At 45.9% G+C, this 14032-nt stretch overlaps 1 protein-coding gene across 1 annotated transcript; it reads right to left on the reverse strand.

Annotated features, from left to right (window-relative positions):
• Positions 1–6188: 6188 nt before the first annotated feature.
• Positions 6189–11203, reverse strand: ela3l (elastase 3 like). The gene is made up of 8 exons (XM_035435986.1): positions 11077–11203; positions 10547–10638; positions 9854–9951; positions 9288–9416; positions 9013–9149; positions 8570–8715; positions 8081–8233; positions 6189–6273 (listed from the first exon to the last, which is right to left on the reverse strand). Exons 1-8 carry the CDS (start codon positions 11114–11116, stop codon positions 6256–6258), a joined length of 813 nt encoding a protein of 270 aa, XP_035291877.1. The 5' UTR covers positions 11117–11203; the 3' UTR covers positions 6189–6255.
• Between the last annotated feature and the right edge of the window lie 2829 nt (positions 11204–14032).

The raw sequence follows: 14032 nt of genomic DNA on the forward strand, positions 1-14032 counted from the left end.
TTAAGGACGCAGCAGCAAAAGCACAAGCATACTACTGGCAGGGGAGCTACTTAAGAAACTTTTGATGGCATTAGAACATGGAAGTTTCTTTTGTGTGTGTGTGTGTGTGTGTGTGTGTGTACGCACACGTACGTGCATATGCGCGATTACTTCATAAATTCTCCATTTTTAGCAGAATTGAATTGGGTGGGTGAGTCGTGACACTCCAAGGGTTTCATGGGAAAATGTAATTTGCAATTTTAAAAGACAGCTTAGAATGCTAAATAAATAAATAAATAATCCATGAAAGCGGCACTCAAAACAGCAAGGAAATAAGCAGGGAGAGAACTGGCGTCTTGCCGCGTGTTTTCTCTCATAATGCCCCTGATAGTCTGTGATGGCAATCTCTCTGATTATTTCGTTGCTTTGAATAGGTCTGGAAATCCAGGCATCGACTACACCACGCACCACAATACACTCTGGGAATTCATTTGAACACTGAAAAAAAAGATGATTAAGAAAAAGGATGAGAGGGAGGACGAAGGGGGAGTTCCACGACACGTGGTCTGGGTGTACGACAGAGGCCCCGAATTCAGTCACACATTATCGATGTGCTGTTCAATTTCCATACCGAACCTTTCAGCATCCTAGTGTAAATCTTGCTAAGATATAGTATGATTTCCTGCTCTGTAATTACATCACACAACATCAAAAAGAAGCTATTAAAGTCATCAGAGAGAGAGCTAAAAGAAAAAGATAAATAGTTTCCGCTAAAACCAGAAATAATTTTAACGATGTCCTTATAAGAGCAAACTATTAAAGAAGGGTGCTGATGTTTAAGAAGATTAAGGCTGTGACTGAGTGGCTTATCCCGTAAGGAAGCTCTCACTCTCTCACTCTAATTAAATTCAATTCGGATTGCTTTAATGGCAGGAAATACATATGTAAATATTACCAAATTGTCAGAAAATCTATTTAAATACATACAGAATGTACAGTAACATAATAATGACAGTGAGCATTTTCATAACAAAAATAACATGGTAAACATAAAAAAGTTAATGCGGGGTGCTGGAGCGGCTTGTGGATGGACAGAATGGTGTGGTCTCAGTGGAGCTAGGAATGTGTGGCCGTTTATCTCCTGGAGGATGTGGGGATGGCTATCCGCGTTGGGCAGCAGTGTGAAGATGGCAACACACAAGTCAGGAAATTTGTGCTTCCATCTCTGCCTCCTTCCACACTGCTCTAGCAGTTCTGTGGCACATGTTCCACAGGTCATTGGTGCCATTGTGCGCCACGATGCAGGACGGGCTTCCCAGTTTGCCTCTCTTCAGCAGCTGCATGGCCCTTCCTGTGTTGCTGCAGAGGATGGCCTGGACCCCTTGACCGGGGAACGCTCTTCACTTCAAGGAATTTTCCGTTTGAGTCCACGAGCAGACCTGATTGTCCTCCCGCCGCTCAGACATCTCTGCTCTCAGCTCCATAATGGCACCGCGACATTCGCTCGTCGCCTGGGTGACGTCATCTCTCGGACGCAGAACGAAACTGGTTTCAGACAATCTGGACGAAGTGTGCTCTCTCAATTCAACGAATTCCAGCTCCAGCTGGGCCAGGCACTCTGTGATGCATTGAGAGTGGCGACTGAGTGTGTGTGAGTGGGGGGTGGGGGGTGGGGGGGTGGGGGGGGCAGAGAGTAGCAGGCTGGCTGTGGGGTTGGAGGGCTCTGTGTCTTCCTCTCTGATCTGACTCCTCACTGTCAGTCGCTGCAGCCTATTCATTTTCTACCTCACTATTTAGCTGTACGAATGTTTCCTCAAAAGAGGGGAAGCTGGCTTCACTCCCTTGGATCAGTAGAGTGCCACTGTTATAGACAGTGAGCTCCATGATGTTTGGGACAAAGACATATTTTTTCTTTATTTGACTCTTTACTTCAGAATGTTAAATCTGTAATCAAACAATTCACATGTGGTTATAGTGCAGATTGTAGCTTTTATTAGAATGTATTTTTATGAATCTTGGTCTCACAAATGTAGAAATTGCAGCCCCCATTTCAAAGCATCATAATGCTTAGCACAGATGCCTTCACAAGTGTTTCTGCTCAGTCAGGTGTGTTCAGTTACTCCCTCAGTGCAATTATAAAATAGCTTTTTGTATTCAGTCTTGATTATAAGCTTTTGATGGCCTTTGTTATTTCCATTTGTCAACATAAGGATCAGAGTTGTGCCAATGAAAGTTAAGGAAGCCATTGCAAGGCTGAGAAATAAAACATAGGCCAAACCTTAGCCTTGCCAAAATGAACTGTTTGGAACATCCTTAAGAAGAAAGAGAGCACTGATGAGCTCAGTAATTGCGAAGACTCTGTTAGGTCAAGGAAGACCGCTGATGACAGAAGAATTCTCACCGTAATGAAGAAAAACCTCCAAACACCTGTCTGACAAATCAGGCACACGCCTCAGGAGGCAGGCATGGATGTGTCAGGAAGCTTCATGAAACAAACTACACAGGCTACTGGAAGATGCAAACTGCTAGTTAACTGCAAAAAAAAAGGATGACTTGCAGTTGGCTAAGTAGAGGTCTTGAGAAAAGTCTTGTGGACAGTAGAGACCAAGACTCCCTTGTATCAGAGTGAGGGCAAGTGCAAAGTGTGGAGGCCAAAAGAAACTGCGCAAGATTCAAAGCACCCGCCCCCTCATCTGAGAAACGTGGTGGTGGGGGTGTTGTGGTTTGGTCATGTATGATTGCCACAGGCTCACTGATGATGTAACTGCTGATAGCAGTAGCAGAATGAATTCTGAAGCGTACAGACGCGTCTTATCTGCTCAGGTTCAAGCAAATGCCTCCAAACTCAATCCAGACAATGATCCAAAACATATTGCTAAAGCATGCAAAGGATACATCCCCCCAAGATACTAAGCATGATTACATTCATTTGCGTAAAATTATTATGTCCCAATCATCTGGGGTGCTAGGTATTAAAAGTGTAGTAATTTCTACATTGTGGAAGCTGAGAATCATCTGCTATTCAACCACACAGGAATTATTGAATTGTTTGATTACACATCTAAAATTGTGAAGTACAGAGCCAAATCAAGAAAAAATATGTCTTTATCCTTGTTCTGTCAGAATGAGATTATCGAGGTCTGATTTGATGATTTGGCTGCCATGGCAGATTCTTCTTCGTTTAATGAAGGGATAAGTCTTGTGCAGAACTGCCTTCCACACATTGTTGTGTGCGGAAGAATAGGTTGGTTTTGACCTTGCTGTTTTTATGAGTGGTCAAGTCTTCATACAAGCACTCAGGATAGAGAAAGTTTATAGGTTGTTCTCACTTGGGCCCTTTTGACTTTGCAGGGTAAATGATCTTCATGGTAACCTTTCAAACATTACCATTTTTCCTGCTCTCATTTTTGTCAAGCCAACAATCACTTTTCAACTGAAATCTGACCTGTCAATAGTACTGCCAATGGTAATTTTAAGCTTATTATTAGTGATAAAGGCTTACCCAAAATGAGCTTTTTTGTAAATGTACTTTGCCCACCTATTGTTCTTGCACTTCTTTAAAGTGTTTTAATCCCTATTGTTTTCTCCTTCATATATTATTCTGTGTATTATTTTTTCTGTTTTCTTCTTCCTTTTATTTACTTTATTTGCTTATTTATTAACCTTTATTTATACAGGGCAGGATGACTGAGCACACATGCTCTTTAGCAGCAACACCATGTGCTCCAAAGGTTCAGCCATCACAGAATTTTAATTTCCTCTGATTAAGAGTCATATTATATTATCCCTCAAATTATGCAAATTATTGTTTTCAATTAGCCTATTCATATATTCACTATCATAGCCAATAATATATATATATATATATATAATTTTTCCAAACATTGGGTTATACATTATTCCACTAAGCTGGGCTTTACAAACACAAAAAATTCTAATTAAGTTGGCAAACTTAATTTGTTCTGAATAAACCTGACCAAACCTCACTACAATGTTACTTATAACTCCCTTTTATTTTCTTTCAATTTGGTGCTTAGTGAACTCTGCTCATATTTAAGTCAGTGTTAATGATTAATGCTAATCGAATCCAGCCAGTAAAATGAGATTTCTCAAGGCAAGGTTTGTCCCAGTGATTAAAAATGCCTATTGTATAACCTGTGCATGAATGCTCCTAGCAGGTAGAGGTGATTTCCTCTCTAATGGGCCAGTTCTCACTCCTTTTCACTGTTAAATGATGCAAGACAGAGACAAACTGTTTCTCTGTGAGTCCTATGTACCAAGCACCCTGGCCAGATTATGCATATTACACATATTCATTATACATATTCAATGTATTAATGTATTTTTTAAATTTTAATTCATAATTTAAAAGTTACTCTTTAAAAGCCATAAATTAGAAATTATATTTTAGTAGTATGTCTTCATATTAGAATGAAAAACAAAATGTTTAAGATATAAGACAGCTCTGGAAGCAAGCAACTATTTCCCCTTTACCCCCAAAACAGAACAGTAACTATATTTTTCTTTGCTGTTATTATGGTTGTATATTTCCTGTTCATAAACAAACACACATGCGCACACACCAACACACAAACACACGCACATGCGCGCGCACACACACACACACTCAGGGCTGCAGATGGGGGGGGGGCAACTTACAGGGAGGGAAACAGAAAGGAGGGCCTCCAGGATATGGGGTGTAACTATTTTTAATTTTAAATTTTGTCCCAGGCTTGAGGATTCATAGCTTCGGCCCTGCATACACACTACTGTAATGTTAGCTCAGCAGCTGACTGAACCTGCTTTTTTAGCTGATTCTCACAGCCACCAGCAGAGGTCAGTAGAAATTCAACACTACAGTTTGTAATGGCTTATGGAGAATCTCCAAACACATCAGTGAATCCATTATACATTAAGCATCATGAACCTTTGTGCCACCTGGCTAGTTTAAGGCAGAACCACTTCACGGACAAGTGATTGGATATGGTTATTGGGCATTTATGAATGATGATTGCTTTGATTTATTAAACACCTAAAGGTTTCATTTAAAAAATGGTAACGATCGATGTGTCATGGTCTTCTTTTATACCTGAAGTGCAATCGTTGATAACGACTGCAATTAAAATACAAACGACATGGTTTAAACATGAGTCAGGGTGCAACCTAGAAACCTTCTCTAGCCTTCAGCATTAGTGGCTAACCTTTTGATTTTGTACCGATTACATAACATTCATATTCTCTGAATTATTGTGCTAGCTTGTTCACCAGATGCCCTTGGCCACACAGGCATGATGTAGCATACATTAGTGTGCGTCCTTGCACATTCTACACGCCGTTCATTAAAATGGGGTTCACTTAAAAGAAATAATGTAAATAGCCTTGCCAGTCCTTCTTTTCATAGATAAACCACAGGTAATGATTCATTCTGAACTATATAACGTGGTAAAAAGTTCATTTGTAGTGACATCATTTATTGTTTAATTTATCCATTGCACTTTTTGCACAGATTCCAAAGCTACAATCAGAAATTGCACATAAATGAGTACTGTGTTCTTGCAAATTACTTTCCATATCTGTAAATATGAAAGTCCATTACATTTGTTCTAAGAGGCTTCCTTTCAAGTAGACCATCTTATACATCTCTGTTTTCCATATATATGGTTGGGTGTTTTTCTAAAGCAATTCAAGTGGATGTTCAATGGCTTTTCAATGGATGTTCTCGCTTGGGACTGAAGCTGCAAACCTGGGTGGACAAGCCTACTCTACAGATAGCCACACTGTGAAACTCTGCTCAAGCGTGTTCATTATAGTTCCTGTAAGATCTGTGCAATGTTGTTTGTGAGTAAGATTGCTTCAATTGGATGAGTACCTTCTAAACTGCAAGTGGCAGTTGATTTTTGCTCTGATGTATGCAAACGTCTCCTGCTCCAGTTACAATCCAGTAAAGAGCCAGTGAAGTGCTTACTCCTCCTTGATTTTCATTAGTGACTGAGGACATCTTGTGGCAGGTTTTAGAATGACATGTAGTGACTGAGCGACTAGGGATGCTCACAAAACCTGACCTATCGAATACTTAAATGGTGAATACTGTACATTACAAATATTCATCCAAACAGATCTTTTTTTTATCAGAAGAAAGTCACTCTCAAAGTAAAACACAAAAAAACAAAAAAACAAAACAAAAAAACAAAGCAAAACAAGCAAAAAAAAACATGTTACATTGCGGTACCCTTTATTTCAGTATAGCAATTGCAACGCTCATGTTCCACATTCTTCTTAGTTGTTCATCATGGCCTGTAGAAGAAAGCACATGCACGCAACCATTTGTTAATATCCCAGATCTGCCTTTATTTGGAGAGAATGTGTTTAATGTTTGTTTTGCACCCAGAGATTCCACCCCAGCTGCCCCCTCCTCCACCTCAGGCTCGCCGTCCCACCGGCCCCAGAGCCCTCCCTTCCCCTGACCCCAGGGCCTCAGGTCCCCTGGCTCCAGGCCCTCCCTTCCCCTGACCCCAGGCCCTCCGTTCCCCTGACCCCAAGCCCTCCATTCCCCTGGCCCCAGGCCCTCCGTTCCCCTGACCCCAGAGCCCTCCATTCCCCTGGCCCCAGGCTCTCTGTTCCCCTGGCCCCAGGCTCTCTGTTCCCCTGGCCCCAGGCTCTCTGTTCCCCTGACCCCAGAGCCCTCCCTTCCCCTGGCCCCAGGCTCTCTGTTCCCCTGGCCCCAGGCTCTCTGTTCCCCTGGCCCCAGGCTCTCCATTCCCCTGACCCCAGAGCCCTCCCTTCCCCCGGCCCCAAGCCCTTCGTTCCCCTGACCCCAGAGCCCTCCCTTCCCCTGGCCCCAGGCTCTCTGTTCCCCTGGCCCCAGGCTCTCAGGTCCCCTGGCCCCAGACTCTCTGTTCCCTTGGCCCCAGGCTCTCTGTTCCCCTGGCCCCAGACTCTCCATTCCCCTGACCCCAGAGCCCTCCCTTCCCCTGGCCCCAGGCTCTCAGGTCCCCTGGCCCCAGACTCTCCATTCCCCTGACCCCCGACTCTCCATTCCCCTGACCCCAGAGCCCTCCCTTCCCCTGGCCCCAGGCTCTCTGTTCCCCTGACCCCAAGCCCTCCATTCCCCTGACCCCAGAGCCCTCCCTTCCCCTGGCCCCAGGCTCTCTGTTCCCCTGACCCCAGAGCCCTCCGTTCCCCTGACCCCAAGCCCTCCATTCCCCTGACCCCAGAGCCCTCCATTACCCTGGCCCCAGGCTCTCCCTTCCCCTGGCCCCAGGCTCCCCGTTCCCCTGGCCCCAGGCCCCCCATTCCCCTGGCCCCAGAGCCCTCCCTTCCCCTGGCCCCAGGCTCCCCCTTCCCCTGGCCCCAGGCTCCCCGTTCCCCTGGCCCCAGGCTCTCCCTTCCCCTGGCCCCAGGCTCTCTGTTCCCCTGACCCCAGGCTCTCTATTCCCCTGGCCCCAGGCTCCCCGTTCCCCTGGCCCCAGGCTCTCCCTTCCCCTGGCCCCAGGCTCTCTGTTCCCCTGACCCCAGGCTCTCCCTTCCCCTGGCCCCAGGCTCTCCCTTCCCCTGGCCCCAGGCTCTCCCTTCCCCTGACCCCAAGCCCTCCCTTCCCCTGGCCCCAGGCTCCCCCTTCCCCTGGCCCCAGGCTCCCCGTTCCCCTGGCCCCAGGCTCTCCCTTCCCCTGGCCCCAGGCTCTCCCTTCCCCTGGCCCCAGGCTCTCCCTTCCCCTGACCCCAAGCCCTCTCTTCCCCTGGCCCCAGGCTCCCCTTTCCCCTGGCCCCAGGCTCCCCGTTCCCCTGGCCCCAGGCTCTCCCTTCCCCTGGCCCCAGGCTCTCCCTTCCCCTGGCCCCAGACTCTCCATTCCCCTGGCCCCAGGCTCTCTGTTCCCCTGACCCCAGAGCCCTCCCTTCCCCTGGCCCCAGGCTCTCTGTTCCCCTGACCCCAGAGCCCTCCATTCCCCTGGCCCCAGGCTCTCCCTTCCCCTGGCCCCAGGCTCTCTGTTCCCCTGACCCCAGAGCCCTCCATTCCCCTGGCCCCAGGCTCTCCCTTCCCCTGGCCCCAGGCTCTCCCTTCCCCTGGCCCCAGGCTCCCCGTTCCCCTGGCCCCAGAGCCCTACCTGGTCGATCCAGTCGTTGAAGGCGGACACGCGGGTGAAGACGGTGGGCTTCTTCTCGTAGTTGCAGCCCAGGCCGGAGACGAAGCTGGCGATGCCGTGGACCTCCCAGGTGCCCGCAGCATTCCTGCAGTTCAGGGGTCCGCCGGAGTCACCCTGAGGGGAGGAAAGAGGGCATAGCATAGGGTGCACTGGGAGAACCTGCTTAATGTACTCTACCTATATCTACATATTATTGTTATTGTTATTATTATCATTATTATTATTATTATTATTGTTATGAGAAAAATGCACTGCACATATGTCTATATATGATGATGATGATGATTATTATTATTATTATTATTATTATTATTAGAAAACCATTATTAAAATGAACAAATTCATCAAGCTGGGATCCTCCCCTCATGCATATTCATCAAGCTGGGATCCTCCCCTCATGCATATTCATATTATTATTATATTTCCTGCCACTCATATTATTTCACTTACGTTGCAGCCACCGACGACGCCATCGCCTCCGGCGCAGACCATGGAGGTCCTGAGGGCGAAGCCCCACCAGTCAGGCTTGGAGCAGGTGGCGTGGTCCACCGCGGGCATCAGAGCCTGCTGCAGGTTGTCAGCAATGGGGCCATTGGCTGAAACACACACACACGTGTGAGTGATGCAGTGAGGTTACCCTGCCAAATAACCCTCCACCCTCCTCTTCTGTGTGACGGTACAGTCAATTAAGCATCATCACATAGACATAACTGGAACTGACACAATCGTGATCTGAACTAATCCGTCACAGCATCGCTGAGTGACTTCATTATATGCGCCACTCGATAGCTTTCCGTTATAGTACCCTCATTGGACAATTTCGCAGGAGAAATTAGCCAGTCAGAATGTGAGATTGGAGGAAAGCACGTATGGGATTGGTGGTGGGCGCTCACTGTAAAGCCTGCCCCAGCCTGTGATGTAGCAGGGGTAGTTGTTGGGCAGGAGGGTTCCAGGGGCGGGGAGGCAGGCCAGCTGGACCTGGTCGCTCAGGGCCACGTGCTCAGACAGCTTGATCAAGGCCACGTCATTGCTGGTCACAAGGAAGAGGGAGACAAGGCGATTGGTTGAAATGCTACAGTGGAATATGATAGGTGGAGGTTACCATGCTAGTAGAATATTATTGGTGGAGGTGGCCGTGCTCCTTTAGCCCGCCTCATTGGAGTATTACCCGAGGGCAACGAAAATAGGGTTCCACTTCTCGTGGACGATCAGGAGCTCGGGGGTGATGGCGTTGGAGCCGGGCTCGTCCAGGAGCAGGTTGTGCTTGCCGACGAACACCCTGTAGGTCAGGTCGGTGCTGCGGGGTGAGAGGTCAAAAGGGCAAAGGTCAAAGGGCACCTATGCAAGTCTGTGATTTTTTCAAGATGCATTGATGTTCTCCCGTTTTTCGTAAAAAAAAACATTTCAAGGCAATATTTTATGTTGAATTTGTCAAAATAAATAAAAAACAATCAAAATTAAAAAAACAAATAATGTTGGTTTATCGTCTCATTTTTTCTATTTTTTGAAAGCATGAATTTAGTGATCTGGGTTTACAGATTTAGGCATGGTATGGTGCTCCACTCAACTTTGCATCTATAAGGGATTCTGGTAAATTAATGTTAAAAAAAAATCATGCAAAAAAGAAAGAAAAAAACAATTGAACCACCTAATAATATGTAACAACACAGGACATGCTGACCACAGAACAGATGAAAATAATATAGCTTTAAGGACAGTAATATGTCCTCATACTTGATACAATGGGCAGCGGTCATGACCCAGTTGGTGGCAATGAGAGATCCTCCACAGGTGTGTCTCCACTCTCCATCTCTCAGGTACTGAAGAGAGATCTAGACACACAGGCACAGGGTGTTAATTAATAATAATACTAATAATAATATGTGGAGGGGTGGTGTGGTTGGGGCGCCATCTGCAGGAGGAAAGGGAGCGGTTTAACCTGTTCTGCAACCGTGGCTGTCTGCAATCACGTTTGATGGGTAATTGTTTATATGCTCAGCCTGCAGTGAGGCCGGGGCGCTGGAATAAGAGACGCACAGGGGAGCGATGTACTGTGCAGTTCCCCCTCCTTATCGTGTGTGTTTTGTTTTGTTTGTGTACCGGCGTCCATGTAACCAGCGCACAATAAAACCTGGATGTGTCCCTGAACTGAGGATTGTGTGGTTTGTGGGGAAAGGACTGCAAAACCTGTTACATAATAATAATAATAATAATAATAATAATAATAATAATAATAATAATAATAATAATAATAATAATGGTTTTTAGATGGCCTGGCTACAACTGGTTATGATTATATCCTCATGAGCTAACATTTAACACCAATGAAATAGAAACTAGTTTAAATGGATTTTTAAAAATGTCTTTAATATGATTTATTTATGATGTGTTGCAAATGTTTCTGGGACGGAGGGACGAGTCTCGCACCTGCCAGGGCCAGCTGTGGGGAAGGGCGTCCACTCCATTCACCACACGGGGGGAGTTCAGTGGCTCGATGGCAGGGGTGCCACACCCGTAGGCTGGAGAAACACAGAGGCATTGTGGGAAAACGGGAGAAGGCCCAGTGTCGATGCAGGATTCAGCTCTAGCCCAGAATAACAGCTGATCACTCTACTTTTACATTACCTTACTTTACTGCCATTCAACAGACAATATTATACAGAGCAACTTACAATGCAAACTCAAGTGCAAAGATCTCATCACCTAACCTACTATCTAAGATACCAAACATGGTCTTCAGCAAAGGCATTCATTAGTTGGATCAGGACTTTTTGCAGCTGAACACCGGCACCTACGGCAGCTTTTCTTGTGGAAAATTGCAGATCTCTGGCTAACACTATTAGAACGGCTAAACAGGACACATCACAGAGAGAGCGAGAGAGAGAAAGAGAAAGAGAGAGAGAAAGAGAGAGAGAGAGAGAGAGAGAGAGAGAGAAAGAGAGAGAGAGAGCTCTTACCGCTAGCGAAGAGGATGGAAGCCAACACGAAGGGAATCATCTTGATGCCTTGCTGCTACTGACTGTCTATCTGAATCCACCTACTTTTAAACAGGTCTCCTTTCTTCAACCGGGGGTATGGTCTGTTAAGAGCAGGGAGTTTCATTGGCCAGTAAGTGACAAGGTCACAGAGCCAGGGGTGGAGAGTCAGCGGAACACTAGTCCCTGGTACTGTGTGGCCCAGGTGTGTTACGGAGGTGCGTTCTCACGTCCTTCACACCCAACACATGTACCTGTCCTCACAGGTACGCAGGTGCCCAGGTCCCAGGGCCAGTTACGGTGGCCTTGCTGGGTCGCTGAGTCCCGCAGGTGTCATGGTGTGTGCGCGTGATTTCATGTCCTCAGATCCAGTATCTTTCACAGTAACTCCACAGATCTGGATCTAGAATGGCTTCCTCCATCTCTGTCCTGTGAACCAATTTCGGTCTCGCGGATTTTCGATTCAGCATCACCATTTTGCGAACCTGCATTTCCATGGTCAGCCACTGATGGCGCCATTCACCAACTATTAAGCATTCTCTTAACAGCAGATTCGCATCTCGCCTCCCTCATCTCTGCTGGCCGCTAGCAGGCTGCTGTAGACATCTGTTGTGCCTTTGCCTCTATCTCAGAACAAGTTTCCAGGTTGATTGGAGTGGGCATGTGCAATGAGCATGCCAAAACTATCTGCCTGACCAAAAATGCCTGAAAATGAAGTTGTTGAAATACACGAATCAATAAATGGGATTGGGGTGGGGGGGGCACACACACATACATATACATATATATATATATATATATATGTGTGTGTGTGTGTGTGTGTGTAAAATAAACGCCGGATGCTTGGGTGAGAATGCGGTCCCCTGCAAGCAGAGTGACGCTGCTAATTTTAACGGATCAGGAGAAAATGGGCCGAGTAATGCCTTCTGTACAGAGGAAATGGCCGTTTTAACGGAAAACAACACAGTGGATTTAAATTAAAACCGAGGAGCCTCTGACACTGATCCACATGAACAGCTTACGTGATGTGCAGCACCCTGCCGTTATAAAATCGATGCCAAATCCAGGACCAAGATCACTATTCATCAAATATTGGATTTGTCAGTATGAAAAAAAAAAAAAAGAAAAATGAAAGGGCACTGCAGTGTAAAACTGGATCGCACCAGCCACAGGCTTGTTAGTGAGCGAGCGGAACCATCTGGCAGAAAATGGACTTCTGACAGAGGAGAGAACAAAAAAAAAAAAAGGAAAAAGGGCCAATGATCTAATGATCTCCACTGCTCAGCCCTGTCTTTTTCAATAAACAATATCATAAGCAACGGTGTAGTGTAGCGATTACATGGCGGTGCTTGTAAAGAGGTTGCAGGTTTGATTCCTAGCTGGGACACTGCCAGTGTGCCAAGGTACTCAAGGACAGTATTTTTGTCTGAACGTATTCGTTCAATATTAAAATTCAGTTAAATATACCCAGAATGAGTAGTTATGAGTGTCGAGGATGCGGACAAAATAGGTAAGTCTCTGTAAGACTGTCTGGTGAATGTTTAATGGAATGGAAAAGGCTGCTAACAGCGGGGGCAGGGCAAATAAATTTTGCAATAAGCCAATCTGGCAACTATAGAAGGGCCACATGAGGCACAGTTAATGACTGAAAGCCTACAGATAACAAAAATTGTATGGTATACATTTTTAACAAGACCAGGTTAAAACCTAGTATATGGCTGGGCCTAACACACGTGATCCGGCCGACCAATGGTGTGACTTCATAACTCGGCCGACCAATGGTGTAACTTCATCACTCACTCAGTCAGTCACAGGCATTCACGTTTGTAGGGCTGGCCCCGCTGTTGCGATCCAGCCAACAATGGATTCATATTGAGAGACTGGCAAAGTGTGAAATTCCTCTGACCTTCACAAGAAAGGCTCTTCTCACAAAATCTAGGAGCCACATTCGAAATTTGGGCATATATGGGTTATGCTATGGGCCTGTTCATCCGAACCAGCATCAACCCCAGAACAGAACAAGGACATTCCCCTGGTTCTCCAACCAGCATCTAAACAGTAAGATGTCCAGTGTTGATTTCACTCTAAGAGAGTACATATGGGTCCAACGGGGACATCACATACTCTGTAAGAGTTGATTTAACACTATTTTACTGTGCACTGCCTTTTACCGTGCAGCACTGTGTTTATAAATTAAAGCAGTTGATTCTGGGTCTCATTTGGTTGCCTATTTTAAGGTGTAAAAAATAGAAACCAGGTCCCTGTGGCTCCTCCAGGGCCAGAGTTGAGGGGACCTTCTCCAGATGCTTTTGAGTTTTTGTCAGTTTTGTCAGCCTTTTCTAAGCGGGGGCCGCGATGTCAGGCAACTACTTCAGACAGGAAGCACAGCATAATTGGAATAGTTGTTATGGAAACTACTAGCACTTCTAGGTGAGACCTATCATTGAATGAAATGTCACACTCCGGCCCTATGACAACACTGCATATAGCAGGGCATAGGAAGGAGCACAGCCTGTGTGCTAGTGCTCGCAGTTCCTGCAGAGCAGGGGGTATCACAGTAAATAGCATTAGTCTCTGTATTCTCCATTCCTACCCATCATAACTCAAGGGCAGGCACTTAATTACATATCGATAGGTAGGCCAGATAGTAAAGCAGTAGTTTGTGATAGATTGTGTTTATGTGTGTGTGTGTGTGTGTGTGAGAGAGAGAGAGAGTTTGTGAGAGAGAGAGAGAGAGAGAGAGAGAGAGAGAGATTATATATTACCTATGTGGTAATAAGGAGGATCGGCCTCTGGTTTTCAGTTAATGTAATTGTAATGCCCATTAGATGATTGATTGGTACTGTAATAAAAAGACCTGTCTTCTTGTTCTGTGCTATGATGAGTTGCCTGATTAAATGCAGGTGATTAATTGCTGCAGGGGATAAATGCACAACTG

This window comes from Anguilla anguilla, chromosome 10 (assembly GCF_013347855.1).
Source record: "Anguilla anguilla isolate fAngAng1 chromosome 10, fAngAng1.pri, whole genome shotgun sequence".
Taxonomy (NCBI): Eukaryota; Metazoa; Chordata; class Actinopteri; order Anguilliformes; family Anguillidae; genus Anguilla; species Anguilla anguilla.

Bases quoted from the DNA above. Each gene is read 5' to 3' on its own strand.
- ela3l (XM_035435986.1), bottom strand. From the start codon at position 11,116: ATGATTCCCTTCGTGTTGGCTTCCATCCTCTTCGCTAGCG. The intron at 9,952-10,546 runs GTGCGAGACTCG...CTGTGTGTCTAG, and splicing joins CCCACAGCTGGCCCTGGCAG to ATCTCTCTTCAGTACCTGAG. The intron at 8,234-8,569 runs GTAAGTGAAATA...TCCTCCCCTCAG, and splicing joins GCGTCGTCGGTGGCTGCAAC to GGTGACTCCGGCGGACCCCT.